The sequence below is a fragment of the Salvelinus fontinalis genome, chromosome 15 (assembly GCF_029448725.1).
Source record: "Salvelinus fontinalis isolate EN_2023a chromosome 15, ASM2944872v1, whole genome shotgun sequence".
Classification (NCBI taxonomy): Eukaryota; Metazoa; Chordata; class Actinopteri; order Salmoniformes; family Salmonidae; genus Salvelinus; species Salvelinus fontinalis.
In genome coordinates, this window is record NC_074679.1 from 33,841,898 (window position 1) to 33,863,994 (window position 22,097).

The 22,097-nt window shown below is 42.8% G+C and overlaps 1 protein-coding gene across 1 annotated transcript; it reads left to right on the forward strand.

Annotated features, from left to right (window-relative positions):
• The first annotated feature begins 238 nt into the window (after positions 1-238).
• Positions 239-21,615, forward strand: LOC129812111 (transmembrane protease serine 9-like). Its single transcript, XM_055864046.1, has 10 exons — positions 239-296; positions 7,277-7,297; positions 7,422-7,581; positions 7,713-7,981; positions 8,136-8,281; positions 8,488-8,824; positions 10,418-10,598; positions 16,802-17,058; positions 21,076-21,329; positions 21,427-21,615. Exons 1-10 carry the CDS (start codon positions 239-241, stop codon positions 21,613-21,615), a joined length of 1,872 nt encoding a protein of 623 aa, XP_055720021.1.
• The last annotated feature ends 482 nt before the right edge of the window (positions 21,616-22,097 follow it).

Sequence of the window (22,097 nt, forward strand, 5' to 3'; positions counted from 1 at the left end):
ACTACATGATTCCATATGTGTTACTTCATAGTTCTGTTGTCTTCACTATTATTCTACAATGTAGAAAATTGTTTAAAAAAATAAAAATAAGAAAAACCCTGGAATGAGTAGGTGTGTCCAAACTTTTGACTGGTACTGTATAGATATAGATAGATATATAGGGGGGGAGTGAAGGCAGGGATGAGTACAAAAGTATAAACACTAAACAGAACAGGCTGTTGTGGTGGGCATGGAAACAATGGAAGTCTACAAAGCACTCTGTTTGGTGAATCTACTAGTTGCATTCCTTTCAAAAGGTAAGAGACACGATTCCCATTATTCCACTGCTTTACTTCTATGGACAGTTCTACAGGTGACTCTGGAGCTAAAGGGATAGTGTGATTATGCTAGTTGTAGGGGAGACCATGCTAGCTGTTGAGCATCACTCCATCATGGAAAAAAGAATAGGCCTATTCTTTTTAAAAACTATATCTACTTATATTTCAGGATGTTGTGTATCCCTGGAAATAATTGGAATGCATGTAACCTCGAACACAAATTAATTTGACTTGTTGAAAATCAGTTTTCTTTTTACCTAACTTGCTTACCACTTTTTCCATGTGGTTTCTTCCTTCACAGACTTTTAGAAACACGGGTAGCTGAACTTACCCCTTTGGCTCAATTTACCCCACTCTCCCCTACCTGTAGGCTTGCAGTCATTGTGCTAACCTAGTGGCTTGCAAAACGACCTACAACTTCTTTCAAACTGCACACAGAGACATAAAAACGGTATCCATGAGTTCATCTGATGCTTGGTAAAATCTTGCACTATCCCTTTAAGGAGTTAGTCAGGTTATGGAATGGTGCTGGTGGTGAGCAAGGCCAAAACAGACAGTCAAAGTCAATACAATGTCATGTGCCTTGACACAGGAGAGAGACCTGTTCGACTGTTTTGGGCCTTGAGGATGCTGCTGTGCGTGCAATGAGGCAGAACGTTTACATTTGTCTAACACGTGTGTTGTGTGAGCATCATAGCAACACAACAGAAATTGTATTGAACAGGACTGAATTACACTGCAAAAGGTTCAGTGTGTATAGTGTTGAAGTGGACCAGCTGATGTCATCTTTCAAAGCAGTTAAAGGGACAGAATTAGATATTTAATGAGATGAAAGTTGAACGTACAAGGAACTTAAGTTAGGGAGAGAAAAAAATACAAACCGGTAACAGAGTAACTATTGGCAAGTCTTCCTCATAAAAGAAGACTGACTTCAATGGGACTTCTTGGATAAAAAAAGGTTTAAAAAAAACAAAAAGACCACCAGTAAAACATTTTAAAAGCATCCAAGTTCCTCATTTAAGTAATGAGACTCATTAAACTACAATCTGACGCTAAGTAAAATGTTTATGAGAGAGAGAAAGAAAGACATGAAAGGAAAAGGGTCTGCATGAAACCTCACTTTGATTATAGGGTGTCATGACAACTGATGATAGCATAAAGGAGATACGCAATCAATGAAATAAAAAAGACCACAGGCAATGTTCCTTTACATGTCATGTGTATACCTTTATACAAACTAAGATTCTCCCAGCCAGACAGACAAATGCACGCTGTATTTTGCATGAGAATTTGCATTTGAGAACAGCCTAAGAAAAAAAAGCTAAAGCACTGTCAAGTAGAGACACCTACAGTTGAAGTCGTACGTTTACCTACACTTTAGCCAAATACAGTTAAACTCAGTTTTTCCACAATTCCTGACATTTAATCCAAGTAAAAATGCCCTGTCTTAGGTCAGTTAGGATCACCACTTTATTTTAAGAACATGAAATGTCAGAATAATAGTAGAGAGAATGATTTATTTCAGCTTTTATTTCTTTCATCACATTCCCAGTGGGTCAGGAGTTTACATACACTCAATTAGTATTTGGTAGCATTGCCTTTAAATTGTTTAACTTGGGTCAAACGTTTTGGGTAGCCTTCCACAAGCTTCCCACAATAAGTTGGGTGAATTTTGGCCCATTCTTCCTGACAGAGCTGGTGTAACTGAATCAGGTTTGTAGGCCTCCTTGCTCGTACACGCTTTTTCAGTTCTGCCCTCAAATGTTCTATAGGATTGAGGTCAGGGTTTGTGATGGCCACTCCAATACCTTGACTTTGTTGTCCTTAAGCCATTTTGCCACAACTTTGGAAGTATGCTTGGGGTCATTGTCCATTTGGAAGACCCATTTGCGACCAAGCTTTAACTTCCTGTCACGTTCCTGACCTTATTTCCTTTGTTTAGTCTTGTTTAGTTGGTCAGGACGTGAGCTGGGTGGGTATTCTATGTTATGTGTTTCTATGTTTGGTTTAGGGTTGTCAACTAGCCTGATATGGTTCTCAATCAGGGGCAGGTGTTTTACGTTTCCTCTGATTGGGAACCATATTTAGGTAGGCTGTTCTCACTGTGTGTTTGTGGGTGATTGTTCCTGTTCATTGCGTTCTTCGTTGTCTGTATGTTCACATGTTCAGGTCTGTAGCGTCGTTAGTTTCATTTTCTGTTTATTGTTTTGTTCTTGTTAAGTGTTTCCAATAAATATGGCAACATACCACCCTGCGCTTTGGTTCTCCTCTCTTCCACCTAACGACGAGCGTGACACTTCCTGACTGATGCCTTGAGATGTTGCTTCAATATATCCACATAATTTTCTTTCCACATGATGCCATCTATTTTGTGAAGAGCACCAGTCCCTCCTGCAGCAAAGCACCCCCACAACATGATGCTGCCACCCACGTGCATCACAGTTGGGATGGTGTTCTTCGGCTTGCAAGCGTCCCCCTTTTTCCTCCAAACATAATGATGGTCATTATGGCCAAACAGTTCTATTTTTGTTTCATCAGACCAGAGGACATTTCTCCAAAAAGTACGATCTTTGTCCCCATGTGCAGTTACAAACCGTGGTCTGGCTTTTTTATGGTGTTTTTTGAGCAGTGGCTTCTTCCTTGGCAAGCGGCCTTTCGGGTTGTCAATATAGGACTTGTTTTACTGTGGATATAGATATTTTTGTAACTGTTTCCTCCAGCATCTTCACAATATCCTTTGCTGTTGTTCTGGGATTGATTTGCACTTTTCGCACCAAAGTACGTTCATCTCTAGGAGACAGAGCGTGTCTCCTTCCTGAGCGGTATGACGGCTGCGTGGTCCCATGGTGTTTATACTTGCGTACTATTGTTTGTACAGATGAATGTGGTACCTTCAAGCATTTGGAAATTGCTCCCAAGGATGAACCAGACTTGTGGAGGTCTACAAGAACATTTTCTGAGGTCTTGGCTGATTTCTTTTGATTTTCCCATGATGTCAAGCAAAGAGGCACTGAGTTTGAAGGTAGGCCTTGAAATACATCCACAGGTACACCTCCAATTGACTCAAATTAGGTCAATTCGCTTATCACAAGCTTCTAAAGCCATGACATAATTTCCCCAAGCTGTTTAAAGGCACAGTCAACTTAGTGTATGTAAACTTGTGACCCACTGGAATTGTGATACAATGAATTATGAGTGAAATAATCTGGCTGTAAACAATTGTTGGAAAAATGTATTGTGTCATCCACAAAGTAGATATCCTAACCGACCTGCCAAAACTAGTTTGTTAACAAGACATTTTTGGAGTGGTTGAAAAATTAGTTTTAATGACTCCAACCTAAGTGTATGTAAACTTATGACTTCAACTGTACATTCTAAATAAATACATATATGTATATCAACACTTGCACCACATATGTGGCCTGTATGACTGTGGTTAGTTCTTAGATCTAATACAGCTGTAAAGCCAGTGCCGATGCACCTGTAAAATGATGGACACTTCTTCCTGTTTATGCCACTGGAACTGCTGTGAAAAAGGCACCTTTAATTAATGAGGCCTATCAGTCTTTCACTGATGTGTGTGTGTGTTTGTGTGCAACATTCCCTCTGAAGCGTATGGAGAGTTGAGCAAGACCATTGAATGGCTTTTCAACACGTCAAGGAAATGTTTCACCTTCAGCTGACAATTCCATCTTACTGGAAACCGTTAGCTTGAGTCACCAATGTAATCATTGCTTGTCTGTCGTTATCTTAAGGACAGAGTACAGGGAGGAAATTGAGGTTCCAAAGAGTATCAAAATTGGTGGCGACAGGAAAGTTGTGCCTCAAATCACAATGTTTGTCCTTACACACAACAGTTGGATGGAATACAATATTTGATATATTCATTATGTAATGCAATATTTCATTCAATGAATTTGTAGAAATATATAATTTTGCAATAGAGAAGTCTGATTTGTCAATTGTTGTTTGCCTCTTTGTGTGTTGTATACATTTATAAAAAATATTTAAAAAACATTACCTGATTTTAATTTAGTGGGTGGGGACTGAATGTGAAGCCAGCCAGACACACCCACAGAGCACACAGAAGTAGGGTGCTTATCAGTAGGCCATTAGTCTCTCACGGTTCTGGTTGCCAATATCAGCAGTCCAGTGGATCCCTCACCTTGTCTGTTCTCCTTTAGTTGCACTGGTATGAAAAGACAGAGTAGTCGAAAGTGTTATTAAGGCAGAAGTTTACCAGGGTTGCTGTAATGCTTTCACCTTGTTCAGTTCTTTCAGATCCGAGGAGAGGAACCCACTTCTTTGTATTATTTTCTGTGAAATCCCCATATAGTCCTACAGCCATGAAGACTCTGTTGTGACCACAACGCTTCCTTTGTAGGGTGATTGTGAAAAAAGTTTCTTGTTATTGTTTTGTTTGGAAGTAATGTTTCCAGACGAAAAACCTGAATGAACAGTTTGGCACAAAGTTAACCATAACATCAACACCACTTTTAAAAATATATATATTTCTCCTCCTAAAATATATATACAGTGCATTCGTTAAGTATTCAGACCCTTTGACTTTTTCCACATTTTGTTACGTTACAGCCTTATTCTAAAATTGATTAAATAGTTTTTTCCCTCATCCATCTACACACAATAACTCATGATGACTAAGCAAAAACATTATTTTTTATCTATTTTTAGCAAATGTATTAAAAAACAAAACTGAAATATCACATTTACATAAGTATTCAGATTCTTTACTCCGTCCTTTTTGAAGCACCTTTGGCAGTGATTACACCCTAGAGTCTTGGGTATGACGCTACAAGCTTGGCACACCTGTATTTGGGGAGTTTCACCCATTTTTCTCTGCAGATCCTCGCAAACTCTGTCAGGTTGGATGGGGAGGGTCACTGCACAGCTATTTTCAGGTCTCTCCAGAGATGTTTGATCGGGTTCAATTATGGGCTCTGGCTGGGCCATTCAAGGACATTCAAAGACTTGTCCAGAAGCCACTCCTGTGTTGTCTTGGCTGTGGGCTTAGGGTTGCTGTCCTGTTGGAAGGTGAACCTTCGCTCCAGGCTGGGGTCTTGAGCACTATGGAGCTGGTTTTCATTAAGGATCTTTCTGCTCCGTTCATCTTTCCCTCGATCCTGACAAGTCTTCCAGTCCCTGCCGCTGAAAAACATCCCCACAGTATGATGCTGCCACCACCATGCTTCACCGTAGAGATGTTGCCAGGTTTCCTCCAGACGTGACGCTTGGCATTCAGGCCAAACAATTCAATCTTGGTTTCATCAGACCAGAGAATCTTGTTTCTCGTGGTCTGAGTACTTTAGATGCCTTTTGGCAAACTCAAAGCAGGCTGTCATGTGCCTTTTACGGAGGAGTGGCTTCCGTCTGGCCACTCTACCATAAAGGCCTGATTTGTACAGTGGTGCAGAGATGGTTGTCCTTCTGGAATGTTCTCCCATCTCTACAGAGGAACTCTGGAGCTCTGTCAGAGTGACCATTGGGTTCTTGGTCACCTCCCTGACCAAGGCCCTTCTCCCCTGATTGCTCAGTTTGGCTGGGCGGCCAGCTCTAGGAAGAGTCTTGGTGGTTCCAGACTTCTTCCATTTAAGAATGATGAAGGCCACTGTGTTTTTGGGGACCTTCAATGCTGCATACATTTTTTGGTACCCTTCACCAGATCTGTGCCTCCACACAAACCTGTCTCAGAGCTCTACGGACAATTCCTTCGACCTCATGTCTTGGTTTATGCTCTGACATGCACTGTCAACTGTGGGACCTTATATAGACAGGTGTGTGCCTTTCCAAATCATGTCAAATCAATTGAATTTACCACAGGTGGACTCATAACAAATTGTAGAAACATCTCAAGGATGATCAATGGAAACAGGATGCACCTGAGCTCAATTTCGAGTTTCATAGCACAGGGTCTGAATACTTATGTAAATAAAGTATATATATATATATTTTTTTTTTATACATTTGCAAACATTTCTTGAAACCTGTTTTCGCTTTGTCATTATGGTGCATTGTGTGTATATTGATGAAGGCAACAGATGTTTAAAAACATTTTAGAATAAGGCTATAACGTAACAAAATGTGGAACAAGTCAAGGGGTCTGAATGCTTTCCGAATGCACTGTATATTTCCTCATCCTATTCATTTTATTCATAAAGGTTTGGTCCAAAACGAATATCTACGTATTTCTTTAGTATTAGTTAATTAGTATTAGTTCATTTAGAACTATACTAAATGTCATAGTAATTCTGAGAGTAATCTATTCTCATATGTTGTTTTAATAATAGGTAATGTGCTCATTAGTATTAAACTGTCAAGCCTACTTCCTCTCTCTCTCCAGTGCGCGACGTCGCCGGTTTTCTAACCACCGGTCCTGGCAACAATCTTTACATTAAGTACACTTGGTCATCATTAGCTCCTTGATTACTCCCCCTTTATTTAGCCCTCAGTGGACAGCAGTCACTAGGTCGTGTTGTTTTCTCTCACGTTATATACGCTTCTCAAATGTTCTTCTGCATTGACTTATTATTAAGCATATCTTCTGCACCTGCTTCCCGACTCCCGGTGTATTACGTTACAAACGCACATTCGGGATAATGTTAAGTGTACAGTAATGTTCGGTAACATACGCAGTGATGAAATTAGTTTTGACAGATGGCGTTTTGTCAAACAATCCACAGACTAATGACAAGCATCCAGCATACAAAGTTCGCTCACATGGAAACTACGGAGCAACACTAAATACACTAACTAATTGACTGACTGGCTTGCTGGCTGTGCTCAAGACTGTATGTTACTACCATAGAGATCCTATTCAAGTATTCTAATTCCTTATGTGGTTGCTATTGTAAAACCAGTAGGGTGCAAAGAGTTAAGTTACATGTTTGCCCACAGTGTGCCAAAACCAAACTGTTCAATTGTTTTTCTCCTCGTGTTTTTAGGGTCTCACTCTCAGTTGGATGGTAAGTATTTTTCTCATTGAATGACATTACCATGCACCAATTCACTAACTAGTGAGATTTCAATCTCTTCACTTCCTTTGTGTGCTCCATTTCGTAAACCGTCATCCATATGTGTCTCTCTTAGTATGCGGAACCCCTCTCAACATTAGGATTGTGGGGGGTCAGGATGCTCTTGCAGGGAGTTGGCCATGGCAGGCCAGTCTGCACAGATTTGGCAGCCATTTTTGTGGGGGATCCCTCATCAACAAAGAGTGGGTGGTGACCGCTGCTCACTGCTTCTCCAGGTGAGGGATTGCAGGATTGCTAGAATCCTAACATTTAACTCTTACACCAAACCTAATCATAACTCAATTGAGCCTCCTTTTACAGCATTACCGTTATCTTTTTTAAATATATATATTTATTTTTTTCTCAGCCCCAGTACATCAAATTTGGTGGTCTACGTTGGTCGTCAGAACCAGAAGGGCTCTAACCCCAACGAGGTGGACCGGGCGGTCACTCAGATCATGTCCCACCCCAACTACACCAAAAGTACTAATGACAACGACATGTGTCTTCTCAAGCTCTCCTCCCCTGTGACTTTTACCAACTACATCCGGCCAGTCTGCCTAGCTGCACCAGGCAGCTCCTTTCATGCCGGCACTACTAGCTGGGTCACTGGCTGGGGCACCATCCGCAGTGGAGGTGAGATCTGATGGGAGAGATTAAAATGTAATGCATGGGCAATAGTCAAAATGTAATATAATAGGAGTGATCAATTGGAACAAAATACATTTTCCTCATTTCAAATCATCTCGTACTAACTTTACTTGTCTGAATATGTCTCCCATCTCCTCAGTGTCTCTGCCTTCACCAAAGACCCTACAGGAGGTGGATGTGCCAGTAGTGGGAAACAGGCAGTGTAACTTTAACTATGGAGTAGGTTCAATCACAGACAACATGATCTGTGCTGGTCTAGTAGCAGGAGGAAAGGATTCCTGTCAGGTAAAATCTCTTGGTTATCCTTTTTGTTTATTACAGTGTGGGTCAATTACATATTGGTCCGATTCCCCGGACACAGGTTATACCTAATCCTAGTCTAAAAAGCATTTTCACTTTGAAAATGGTTCTTCATCTGGGAAACTGACCCATTATGTTTCATAATCCTGTGAAAATGCAATCTCAGTGACACTAAGTCTGTCTATGCATAGGGGGACTCTGGAGGTCCGATGGTAACCAAACAGGGTACTCGCTGGATCCAGTCTGGTGTTGTGAGTTTCGGCCAAGGCTGTGCCCTGGCAAAACTCCCAGGAGTGTACGCCAGAGTGTCCCAGTACCAGACCTGGATCAACAGCCAGATCAGCAGTGGCCAGCCAGGCTTTGTCACCTTCTCCTCCAGTGGGACTGACTCTGACCTCAGTGTCTTCTGTACTGGTCTTTCAGCCCCTACAACTGCCCCTACAGCCACCACCACAACTGCCCCTACAGCCACCACCACAACTGCCCCTACAACCACCACCACAACTGCCCCTACAACCACCACCACAACTGCCCCTACAACCACCACCACAACTGCCCCTACAACCACCACCACAACTGCCCCTACAACCACCACCACAACTGCCCCTACAACCACCACCACAACTGCCCCTACAACCACCACAACTGCCCCTACAACCACAACCGCATGCACATACCTACAGTGCCTTTGGAAAGTATTCAGACCCCTTGACATTTTCCACATTTTTGTTACGTTACAGCCTTATTCTAAAATAAATTAAATAGTTTTTTCCCTCAATCAACCCCATAATGACAAAGCAAAAACAGGTTTTTAGACATTTTTTAAATAAAAAACAGAAATATCATATTTACATAAGTATTCAGATCCTTAGTACTTTGAAGCACCTTTGGCAGCAATTACAGCCCTGAGTCTTCTTTATTATGATGCTACAAGCTTGGCACACCTGTATTTGGGGCATTTCTCCCATTCTTTGCAGATCCTCTCAAGCTCTGTCAGGTTGGATGGGGAGCGTTGCTGCTATTTTTAGGTCTCTCCAGAGATGTTCGATCAGGTTCAAGTCCGGGCTCAGCTGGGTCACTCAAGGGCATTCAGAGTCTTGTCCCGAAGCCACTCCTGCGTTGTCTTGGCTGTGTGCTTAGGGTCATTGTTCTGTTGGAAGGTGAACCTTCGCCCCAGTCTGAGGTTCTGGAGCAGGTTTCCATCAAGGATCTCTCTGAAAGTCTTTAGGTGCCTTTTGGCAACCTCCAAGAGGGCTGTCATATGCCCTTTACTAAGGAGTGGCTTCCGTCTGGCCACTCTACCATAAAGGCCTGATTGATGGAGTGCTGCAGAGATGGTTGTCCTTCTGGAAGTTTCTCCCGTTCCACAGAGGAACTCTGGAGCTCTGTCAGAGTGACCATCAGGTTCTTGGTCACCCCCCTGACCAAGGCCCTTTACCCCAGATTGCTCAATTTGGCCGGGCGGCCAGCTCTAGGAAGAGTATTGGTGGTTCCAAACCTCTTCCATTTAAGAATTATGGAGGCCAGTGTGTTCTTGGGGACCTTCAATGCTGCAGAAATGTTTTGGTACCCTCTGTGCCTCGACACAGTTCTGTCTCGGAGCTCTACGGACAATTCCTTCGACCTCATGGCTTGGGTTTTGCTCTTACATGCACTGTCAACTGTGGGACCTTATATAGACTGGTGTGTACCTTTCCAAATCATGTCCAATCAATTGAATTTACCACAAGTTGGCTCCAATCAAGTTGTAGAAACATCTCAAGGATTATCATTGGAAACAGTATGCACCTGAGCTCAATTTCGAGTCTCATGGCAAAGGGTCTGAATACTTATGTAAATAAAGTATTTCTGTTTTTTGAAAACCTGTTTTCACTTTGTCATTATGGGGTATTGTGTGTAGATTGCTGAGGAAAAACATGTATTTAATCAATTTTGAAATAAAACTAACAAAAAATGTGGAAAAAGTCAAGGGTTCTGAATACTTTCCGAAGGCACTGTATAGTCTAACTTGTGCTTATGGCTACACCTTAATGTGAATCTTTACTTTTGTAACAAATCTGACTACTGGATTACTCCCTTTTATTTGTCTCTCAAATTTTTATCTGTCTTTCCCTCCCTCAGCAGTTGTGGTGTGTGGCAGCGCTAGCGCCTCTTTGAACTCCCATGTTGGTGGCGGAAGCTCGTTGGCAACAGCAGGTTTGTGGCCCTGGATAGCCAGCATACAGACCAATGGAGCGCACGTCTGCGGGGGCACGTTAGTGGCGGTAGACTCTGTCATGAGTGATGCCAGCTGCTTTTCTAGGTAAGTTAACTCTACCTGTATGTCAAAGGGGGAGAGTAAGTAGCTGGATTGAAATGTCACTCCATTTTACATTTACATTTTAGTCATTTAGCAGACGCTCTTATCCAGAGCGACTTACAGTAGAGTGCATACATTTTACATACTGAGACAAGGATATCCCTACCGGCCAAACCCTCCCTAACCCGGACGACGCTATGCCAATTGTGCGTCGCCCCACGGACCTCCCGGTTGCGGCCGGCTGCGACAGAGCCTGGGCGCGAACCCAGAGACTCTGGTGGCGCAGCTAGCACTGCGATGCAGTGCCCTAGACCACTGCGCCACCCGGGAGGCCTCCTTATATGATTCTAAGGAAATCTCGTCATAGAACCTACATTTTGATTGGATTTAGATTTTTTTACAGTGCCATTACATTAACAGTTAGTGACACATAGAAAAGTTTCCTTTTCAACCCTAATGCAAAGGTTAACCAAGATTAATACGTATGACATTTGTACAATCATTGTGCTACTGAAAATTCTAGGAGAGATAGCTGTCTATAAACAACACCCATGTTTTACACAACCTTGGCTGCAGAAAGCATTGTTATGGTGTCATCATCATGTCAACCAGTATCTAGGTGTGACTCCATGGGATCAACAGGCACTTACTGTAGTAGTTACTGTAGTGTACCAGAGGGGGGAGCCACCAGCCAACATCTCTCCCACACTACTGTTTTACCATCCTAATCAGCTGGACAGTTTAACGGTTTGGTACCTTCACAAGGAATTTAGTGGCCCATTCAGATTTAGGAAATCTATGCATTTTTACGTGTTTTGATTTTAGCACTTCTCAGTAGTTGGTATTCAGATTTACATTACATGGCCAAAAGTATGTGGATTCGACTGACAGGTGTATAACAGAGCACACAACAATGCAATATCCATAGACAGTGGAATAGCCTGTACTGAAGAGTTCAGTGACTTTCAACGTGGCATCGTCATAGGATGCCACCTTTCCAACAAGTCAGTTCATAGAATTTCTGCCCTGCTAGAACTGCCCCGGTCAACTGTAAGTGCTGTTATTGTGAAATGTCTAGGAGCAACAACGGCTCAGCCACGAAGTGGTAGGCTTCACAAGCTCCCAGAATCGGAACCTCCGACTGCTGAAGCGCATAAAGATCATCTGTCCTCAGTTGCGACACTCACTACCAAGTTCCAAGCTGCTTCTGGAAGCAACATCAGTGCAATAACTGTTCGTCGCAATGCCAAGCGTCGGCTGGAGTGGTGTAAAGCTAAACAATGCCAGGAGAACGCTACCTGCCCGAATGCATAGTGCCAACTGTAAAGTTTGGTGGAGGAGGAATAATGGTCTTGGGCTGTTTTTCATGGTTCGGGCTAAGCCCGAAGGGAAAATCTTAAAGCTACAGCATAAAATTACATTCAAGAAGATTCTGTGCTTCCAACTTTGTGACAACAGTTTGGGCAAGGCCCTTTCCTGTTTCAGCATGACAATGCCCCCGTGCACAAAGCAAGTTCCATACAGAAATGGTTTGTCAAGATCTGTTTGGAAGAACTTGATTGGCCTGCACAGAGACCTGACCTCAACCCCATTGAACAGCTTTGGGATGAATTGGAAAGCCGACTACGAGCCAGACCTAATCACCCAACATTAGTGCTCGACCTCAATAATGCCCTTGTTGCTGAATGGTAGCAAGTCCCCGCAGCAATGTTCCAACATCTAGTGGAAAGCCTTACCAGAAGAGTGGAGGCTGTTATAGCAGCAAAGGGGGGACCAATTCCATATTAATGCCCATGATTTTTTTTGAACGAGATGTTCGACGAGCAGGTGTCCACATACTTGTGCAGGTGGGTAGTGAGCTCTGCTGGTGTGGCTCCCTTGTTCGCATTGAATAAATGTGATTCAATTAAAATGTTTTTGTTCAATTAGTTTAGCTCAAGCAATCCCTTTAAATGTTGTGCAGCTTTAATTTAAATTAGATCAGCACAAGACTAATTCAGGTCTGAATTTCCCCTTAATGAATAATTACGTCAACAACTTCAAGACAAAGAAAATATCAACTTACTACAATAATTAATTGTATGTCAAATGATGATAACGTGAATGAAGAGTTGAGTATGAAGGGTGCCTACCTAGGGCATAACACATTCATAACCCATACATATTACATTCATAAGCAGTACATAAACATTTCATAAGACAATAATCGGAATGAAGAGTTTAGTATCCCTCACTAAAGTAGCCTTACACAAGCCTTGGCTTGTCAAGCCAGAACGGCTCACTGGAGCAGGGTGAGGCCGCTTGATGTACACCCCTTGGACAGGACGCTAGTCTATCACAGGCAGTGGAGGCTCCACAGAAGGAAGGGGAGGACCATCCTCATCAGTAAATTTCATAACAATGTAAATTGTAAAACATTAAAGTTAACATTTTTAGATTAAACTATACTAAATATAATCACGTCACCAAATAACTTATTAAAACACTATTTTGCAAAGAAGGTCTACAGTAGCCTCAACAGCACTCTGTAGGGTAGCACCATGGTGTAGCCGGAGGACAGCTAGCTTCAGTCCTCCACTGGGTACATTGACTTCAATACAAAACCTAGGAGGCTCATGGTGCTCACCCCCTTCCATGGATATACAAAGTAATTATGACAACTTCAGGAGGACGTCCTCCATCCTATCAGAGCTCTTGCAGCATGAACTGACATGTTGTCCACCCAATCAAAGGATCCGATAATTAATCTAGTACTGAAACCATAATCTACAGCTTGCTAGCACTGCAATGTATAAAATGTGGTGAGTAGTTAACTCAAAGGGAAAGACAACAATAGTTGAACAGTTATTTTAACAAGTGAATTTCTTCCTAAATGAAGGAGGAGAAAGAGATGGTCTTTTTTTCAGTTTCACTTACTTAGCTAGCAAATGCAGCTAGCTAGTTTAGCCTACTGAAACACCCTGCTCAGAGGGATGCTATGCTAGCTAGCTGGCTATGACTATCCAACACAACACTGGAACTCTTACTAATTTATTCTCACCGGGGCCTGTCGGTGTAACTGCTTACTGACTGTACACTAACTTCACTGCATGATAGTAGCAGGTTTTACTAACGCATTAGTTCTATTAACTATGACATTACTTTAGCTAATATGGTGACAACGATGTAGGCTGTGTGTAGTGTTTTGGCTTGTAAACTCTCGTTTGCAACTGTTGGAACCTCTTTTGGCTAGGGGGCAGTATTTTGACGTCTGGATGAAAAGCATGCCCAAAGTAAACTGCCTGTTACTCAGGCCCAGAAGCTAGGATATGCATATATGCATATTGGTAGATTTGCATAGAAAACACTCTGAAGTTTCTAAAACTGTTAAAATAATGTCTTTGAGTATAACAGACCTGATATGGCAGGCAAAAACCCGAGGACAAACCATCCAGATAAAAGAAAAAAAATTCAGCCCACAACTGTTTCCAATGGCTGTCATGTGAAGGGAAAACCTCCCCGATTGCAGTTCCTAGGGCTTCCACTAGATGTCAAGTCTTTAGAAAGAGTTTCAGGCTTGTTTTTGGAAAAATTAGCAAGAATTTGTAGTTTTTCTAGGTGGCTCCCATTTTGGCTGTAGTGTTTTCATGCGCGTGGATGAGAGCGTGTTCTTTGTTTATCTCCGGTAAAGACAATAACGATTCTCCGTCTTAAATGTTATTGTTTATTTACGTATTAGGGTACCTGAGGTTTGATTTATAAACGTTGTTTGGAGAAGTTTATTGGTAACGTTTGGGATTCATTTTATATGCATTTTGAAGGAGGGAAACCGGTGGGTTATTGAATGAAACGCGCCAGCTAAACTGATATTTTGGGGATATAAAGAAGGACTTTATCGAACAAAAGGACCATTTGTGATGGAGCTGGGACCTTTTCGAGTGCCAACAGAAGAAGATCTTCAAAGGTAAGGCATTTATTTTATCGCTATTTCTGACTTTCGTGGCGCACCTGCCTGGTTGAAAAATGTTTTTAATGCTTTTATGTGCGGTGCGCTGTCCTCAGATAATCGCATGGTGTGCTTTCGCCGTAAAGCCTTTTTGAAATCTGACACAGCGGCTGGATTAACAAGAAGTTCAGCTCTTTTTCTGATGCATGACACTTGTATTTTCATGAATGTTAAATATGACTATTTCTGTAATTTGAATTTCGCACTCTGCAATTTCACCGGATGTTGTCAAGGTGGGTCGCTAGCGCCACGTCTAGCCATAACAGGTTTTAATGATTGCACCGAATATCAGCTAGATGCAGGCAAGAGTGTGAAAGGTGGTATTGAATGTCACTGTCTGTCATCTCAAATTGTCTCTCGACCTCTGTGCTTGCACCTAAGTTGTAAACTTTCATTCATGAACTAGGTTGTAGCAAGCTTATGATGGGTATAGGGAAAATTCCAGTATCGTGTGCAGTTGAAGTCAGAAGTTTACATACACCTTAGCCAAATACATTTAAACTCAGTTTTTCACAATTCCTCTTCTTAGGTCAGTTAGGATCACCACTTTATTTTAAGAATGTGAAATGTCAGAATAATAGTAGAGACAATGATTTATTTCAGCTTTTGTTTCTTTCATTGCATTCCCAGTGGGTCAGAAGTTTACATATACTCAATTAGTATTTGGTAGCATTGCTTTTAAATTGTTTAACTTGGGTCAAACATTTCAGGTAGCCTTCCACAACACGTTGGGTGAATTTTGGCCCATTCCTCCTGACAAAGCTGGTGTAACTGAGTCAGGTTTGTAGGCCTCCTTGCTCGCACATGCTTTTTCAGTTCTGCCCACACATTTTCTATAGGATTTAAGTCAGGGCTTTGTGATGGCCACTCCAATCCCTTGACTTTGTTGTCCTTAAGTCATTTTGCCACAACTTTGGAAGTATGTTTGGGGTCATTGTCCATTTGGAAGACACATTTGCGACCAAGCTTTAACTTCCTGACTGATGTCTTGAGATGTTGCTTCAATATATCCACAATTTTCCTACCTCATGATGCCATCTATTTTGTGAAGTGCACCAGTCCCTTCTGCAGCAAAGCACCCCCACAACATGATGCGGCCACCCCCGTGCTTCACGGTTGGGAAGGTGTTCTTCGGCTTGCAAGCCTCCCCCTTTTTCCTCCAAATATAACGATGGTCATTATGGCCAAACAGTTCTATTTTCATCAGACCAGAGGACATTTATACAAAAAGTATCTTTGTCCCCATGTGCATTTGCAAACTGTGGTCTGGCTTTTATATGGTGGTTATGGAGCAGTGGCTTCTTCCTTGCTGAGCGGCGTTTCATTTTATGTTGATATAGGACTCTTTTTACTGTGGATCGAGATACTTTTGTACCTGTTTCCTCCAGCATCTTCACAAGGTCCTTTGCTGTTGTTCTGGGATTGATTTGCACTTTTCGCACCAAAGTACGTTAATCTCTAGGAGACAGAACGCGTCTCCTTCCTGAGCGATATGATGACTGCGTGGTCCCATGGTGTTTATACTTGCGTACTACTGGTTTGAACGTGGGACCTTCAGGTGTTTGGAAATTGCTCCCAAGGATAAACCAGACTTGTGGAGGTCTTCAATTTTTTTCTGAGGTCTTGGTTGATTTTCTTTTGATTTTCCAATGATGTCAAGTAAAGAGGCACTGAGTTTGAAGGTAGACCTTGAAATACGTCAACAGGTACACCTCCAATTGACTCAAAATTATGTTAATTAGCCTATCAGAAGCTTCTAAAGCCATGACATCATTTTCTGCAATTTTCCAAGCTGTTTAAAGGCACAGTCAACTTAGTGTATGTAAGCTTCTGAACCACTGGAATTGTGATACAGTGAAATAATCTTTCTGTAAACAATTGTTGGAAAAAATGTCTTGTCATGCACAAAGTAGATGTCCCAACCGACTTGCCAAAACTATAGTTTGTTAACAAGACATTTTTGGAGTGGTTGAAAAAGGAGTTTTAATGACTCCAACCTAAGTGTATGTAAACTTCTGACTTCAACTGTAGTAGCCTAAACCTATCGCTGTTACATTGAACTGGGTGAATGGAATATGAATGAGTCATCCAATATGCTGTAATAGAAAAATAAGGCCATGCTCATGAAAAGAAAATAGCCCTCCCTCATTTTAAAGGGCACTGACCGCCAATGATCACAGGACCTCACTAAACAGAGATGCAACTCATTATATCTCTCCAGCCAGGCCAACGCCTCTGAGTGGACCGTGATTCTGGGTCGTCTGAAGCAGAAGGGCTCCAATCCCCACGAGGTAACCCAGAACGTCATCAACATCACCATGAGCAATGTGACAGGCAAAAACGTGGCCATCCTCCGACTGGCCAGCCAACCCACATTGTCTGACTACATCCAGCCTATCTGTGTGGACAAGGGAACCAGAACCTTCAGCACAGGGACTCCGTGTTGGGTAGCTGGCTGGGCAACAGGCCAGGGTGGCGGTGAGTGGAAGGACTACGGTCTTTGTGTGTTAGTGAGAAATGTTCTCGGTTCAGAAACAAACCCTATAGCACCAAGGCATTTGTGTAGATCTGAAAGAATTGGGTAAGCAATGGTAGTAGGTCCACCTGTCTTCTGATAGGATAGGTGAGATTTTCACCATATTGCTTACAACCTATCCAGGCCTCTGAGATCTACACAAATGCCTAGGGTGGGGGCTGGCTGCACTGTAAGACGTTTCTGTAATTTCAACAGTAAAACACTGTAGAATAATACACAGTAATTATCATGCATTGTGGGAAAATGTTGTGGGCAGGGAAAGTGTCTTTGGCTCATAAATATATTTGAAGGTGTGCCTTGTAAGAGGCTATATTTGTTGCACCTGTGAGTGAGAATCTGTATACAGAATACAGTAATATACTGCATTTTAGTAATTTTACTAATCTTGTCCTGAAAATGGACAGTTATTTACTCTAATTCAGAATCCTGTACCATACTGCATTTTTGGAGCTCCAAAAACCTTTTGAACAATAGTGGGTGGATGGTATTGTGTTTCTGACTAACATATTTTTAGGCGTGTCTTGTAAGAGCTATATTTGTTGCACCCATTAGGGAGAATCCTGTACGTGTTAGTGGTCCCCTAACAATTTCATTTATATAGGGGACAAATCACTGGCAGCAAGTCTCAAACCTTTAATAGTTGAATGGCTAGCCATATCCTTTTGATCGGTTTTGCCCTGTAGTCACTGTCAGCATAGAAGCCTTTGTTAAGGCATAAAGTGCAAGTGATATAAAACACCAAATTTACAGTGTGGACAGTTTATTAGGTACACCAATCTAGTACCGGGTCAGACTCCTCTTTGCCTCTAGAACAGCCTGAGTTATTTGGGGAATGGATTATACAAGGTGGGGAGTTCAAACGTTGCTCAATTGGCATCAAGGAACCGAACATGCCAGGAAAACATTCCCCACACCAGAGCCATCAGCCTGTAATGTTGACACCAGGCAGGATGTGGCCATGGACTTATGCTACTTACTCCAAATCCTGACTCTCCCATCAGCATGTCGCAACAGGAACTGGGATTTGTCAGAGGAGGCAATGTTTTTCCACTCCTCAATTGTCCAGTGTTGGTGATGACAACTTTCTACTTTTAAACTTGGACAAAACAGAGATGCTTGTTCTAGGTCCCAAGAAACAAAGAGATCTTCTGTTAAATCTGACAATTAATCTTGATGGTTGTAAAGTCGTCTCAAATAAAACTGAAGGACCTCGGCGTTACTCTGGACCTTGATCTCTCTTTTGACGAACATATCAAGACTGTTTCAAGGACAGCTTTTTTCCATCTACGTAACATTGCAAAAATCTGACATTTTCTGCCCTAAAATGATGCAGAAAAATTAATCCATGCTTTTGTTACTTCTAGGTTAGACTACTGCAATGCTTTACTTTCCGGCTGCGCGGATAAAGCACTAAATAAACTTTAGTTAGTGCTAAATACGGCTGCTAGAATCCTGACTAGAACCAAGAAATTTGATCATATTACTCCAGTGCTAGCTTCCCTACGCTGGCTTCCTGTTAAGGCAAGGGCTGATTTCAAGGTTTTACTGTTAACCTATAAAGCGTTACATGGGCTTGCTCCTACCTATCTTTCGGAGTTGGTCCTGCCGTACATACCTACATGTACGCTACGGTCACAAGACGCAGGCCTCCTAATTGTCCCTAGAATTTCTAAGCAAATAGCTTGAGGCAGGGCTTTCTCCTATAGATCTCAATTTTTATGGAATGGTCTGCCTACCCATGTGAGAGACGCAGACTCGGTCTCAACCTTTAAGTCTTTACTGCAGACTTATTTCTTCAGTAGGTCATATGATTGAGTGTAGTCTGGCCCAGGAGTGTGAAGGTGAACGGAAAGGCTCTGGAGCAACGAACCGCCCTTGCTGTCTCTGCCTGGCCGGTTTCCCTCTCTCCACTGGGATTCTCTGCCTCTAACCCTATTACAGGGGCTGAGTCACTAGCTTACTAGTGCTCTTTTATGCCGTCCCTAGGAGGGGTGCGTCACTTGAGTGGGTTGAGTTACTGACGTGATCTTCCTGTCTGGGTTGGCGTCCCCCCTTGGTTTGTGCTGTGGTGGAGATCTTTGTGGGCTATACTTGGCCTTGTCTCAGGATTGTAAGTTGGTGGTTGAAGATATCCGTCTAGTGGTGCGGGGGCTGTGCTTTGGCAAAGTGGGTGGGGTTATATCCTTCCTGTTTGGCCCTGTCCGGGGGTATCATCGGATGGGGCCACAGTGTCTCCTGACCCCTCCTGTCTCAGCCTCCAGTATTTATGCTGCAGTAGTTTATGTGTCGGGGGGCTAGGGTCAGTTGGTTATATCTGGAGTACTTATCCTGTCTTATCCGGTGTCCTGTGTGAATTTAAGTATGCTCTCTCTAATTCTCTCCTTCTCTCTTTCTTTCTCTCTCTCGGAGGACCTGAGCCCTAGGACCATGCGTCAGGACTACTGGGCATGACTCCTCCTTGCTGTCCCCAGTCCACCTGGCCTTGCTGCTGTTCCAGTTTCAACTGTTCTGCCTGCGGCTATGGAACCCTGACCTGTCCACCGGACGTGCTACCTGTCCCAGACCTGCTGTTTTAAACTCTCTAGAGACCGCAGGAGCGGTAGAGATACTCTTAATGATCGGCTATGGCAAGCCAACTGACATTTACTCCTGAGGTGCTGACTTGCTACACCCTCGATAACTACTGTGATTATTATTATTTGACCATGCTGGTCATTTATGAACATTTGAACATCTTGGCCATGTTCTGTTATAATCTCCACCCAGCACAGCCAGAAGAAGACCGGCCACCCCTCATAGCCTGGTTCCTCTATGTTTCTTCCTAGGTTTTGGCCTTTCTAGGGAGTTATTCCTAGCCACCGTGCTTCTACACCTGCATTGCTTGCTGTTTGGTGTTTTAGGCTGGGTTTCTGTACAGCACTTCGAGATATTAGCTGATGTACGAAGGGCTATATAAAATAAACTTGATTTGATCATGTGCTTACTGGAGCCACTTCTTCTTGTTTTTAGCTGATAGGAGTGAAACCTGGTATGGTCGTTTGCTGCAATCGCCCATCCGAGATGCCGTTCTGCACATTACTGGTGTACTGCGCCGTTATATGCCTGTTTGTGGCCTGCCTGTTAGCTTACACGATTCTTGCCATTCTCCTTCGACCTCTCTTATCCACAAGCTGTTTTCGCCCACAGGACTGCCACTGACTGGATGTTTTTTGTTTGTCGCACCATTCTTGATAAACCCTAGACACTGTCGTGTGTGAAAAGCCAAGGAGGCCGGCCATTTCTGATATATTGGAACCGGCGCACCGACGATCATACCACGCTCAGTCGCTTAGGTCATTCGATTTGTCCATTCTAACGTTGAATTGAACATTTGCATGCCTCTGCCTGTCTGCCTTCTTTAAATAGCAAGCCACGGCCATGTGACTCACTGTCTGAAGGAGCAAAACATTTTCGTGAATGGGGTGGTGTACCTAATAAACTGGCCACTGAGTGTACAGTAAATTCATATGCTGTAATATATCACTGGATTCACTATTAGCAATTGTAGTTTTTCAATACAATTCAACAATAAATTACTGTATTGCTGTATATTTAATGCAGCATACTGTAAATGATGGTGCGTTGCATCCAGGTCTTGGACTCTCCACGTCACTTGCGGTGTCCCACAAGGATCTATTCTTGGACCCATGCTGCTCATCCTGTACATGGTCGTTTCATTAGCCGGAATGGAATCTCATTCCACTGCTATGCTGATGACACCCAGCTGTATGTAAAAACTACCCCAAGTCCATCTGATGCATATGCCTGTCAGAACACCTGCCTTGAAGAGATAAGTGCATGGATGAAGCAAAACGTCCTTCAACGGAACACCAGAAAAACCGAGGCCCTGCTTGTTGGTATCCCCAACCAGGTCCACGATTCATCAATAGCAGGACAGAACCTCCCTCTCTGCCCCTCAGTTTCCAATCTGGGTGCAAAACTTGATTCCTCCCTGACCTTTGGCAGCTACGTCAAAGAACTGTGTAAAGTGCCATTCTATCACACAAAGAACATTGCCAAACTCCATCCCATCCTGACTCAGTCTGATGCAGAAAAGCTCATCCATGCCTTTATCTCCTCAAGCCTAGACTACTGCAACACACTCTTCATTGTGATCCCTGGCAGGAGTCTCCAGAATCTCCAATACATCCAGAACAGCACTGTCAGGATCCTGGTGAGAGTGCGGTAACATCACCCCCATCCTGGCATCTCTGCACTGGCTCCCCGTCTCATTACGGATTTAATTAAAAACCCTCTTGTTGACTTTCCAGCGTAGTCATGGATATCCCACTCCTTATCTCAAATACCATAACCCCACCCGCACCCTCAGGTCAAGCGATGGCCTGCTCCTCCACGCCCCCAGGACCAATCTCTGCTCCTTGGGGGAATCTGGCTTTCAGCTCGACCATCCCGAGCCTCTAGAATACCCTCTTGGACCACCTGAAGGCACCACTGACTGAGCTCCTTTGTTTAGGAAGGTCATTCTGTTGATAGCTGTGCTCCTTGGTTGTCCCTTGTAGCGTCAGCTGGGTTCTTTGTACCAGTTGCCCTGTCATTTATGTTCTTTATTTTAAGGCAATTTGAGATTATTCTGTATAATGAAAAGCGCTTTACAAAGGTAATAAATTATTATTCATTGCTGGAGGGGAATGAATCACTGTCTCATAAACATATTGTAAGGCGTGCCTTGTAAGTGGCTATAATTGTTTCACCCATTAGTGAGAGTCCTGTACTAATTTAAGTGATGTGGTAGTAGTTCCCTAACAATTTAAATGTATATAGAGGACAGATCAGTGACAGCAGGTCTTAAACCTTTAATGGCTGAATATTTAACCACATCCATTTGATCTGTTTTGCCCTGTAATCAGTCAATCTGGAAGCCTTTGTTTAGGCCTCTGGGTCTTATTTAATATGCTGTAATATACAAATGCCTAGCAGCCAA

Bases quoted from the DNA above. Each gene is read 5' to 3' on its own strand.
- LOC129812111 (XM_055864046.1), top strand. From the start codon at position 239: ATGGAAGTCTACAAAGCACTCTGTTTGGTGAATCTACTAGTTGCATTC. The intron at 297-7,276 runs GTAAGAGACACG...TCGTGTTTTTAG, and splicing joins AGTTGCATTCCTTTCAAAAG to GGTCTCACTCTCAGTTGGAT. The intron at 8,282-8,487 runs GTAAAATCTCTT...GTCTATGCATAG, and splicing joins GAGGAAAGGATTCCTGTCAG to GGGGACTCTGGAGGTCCGAT.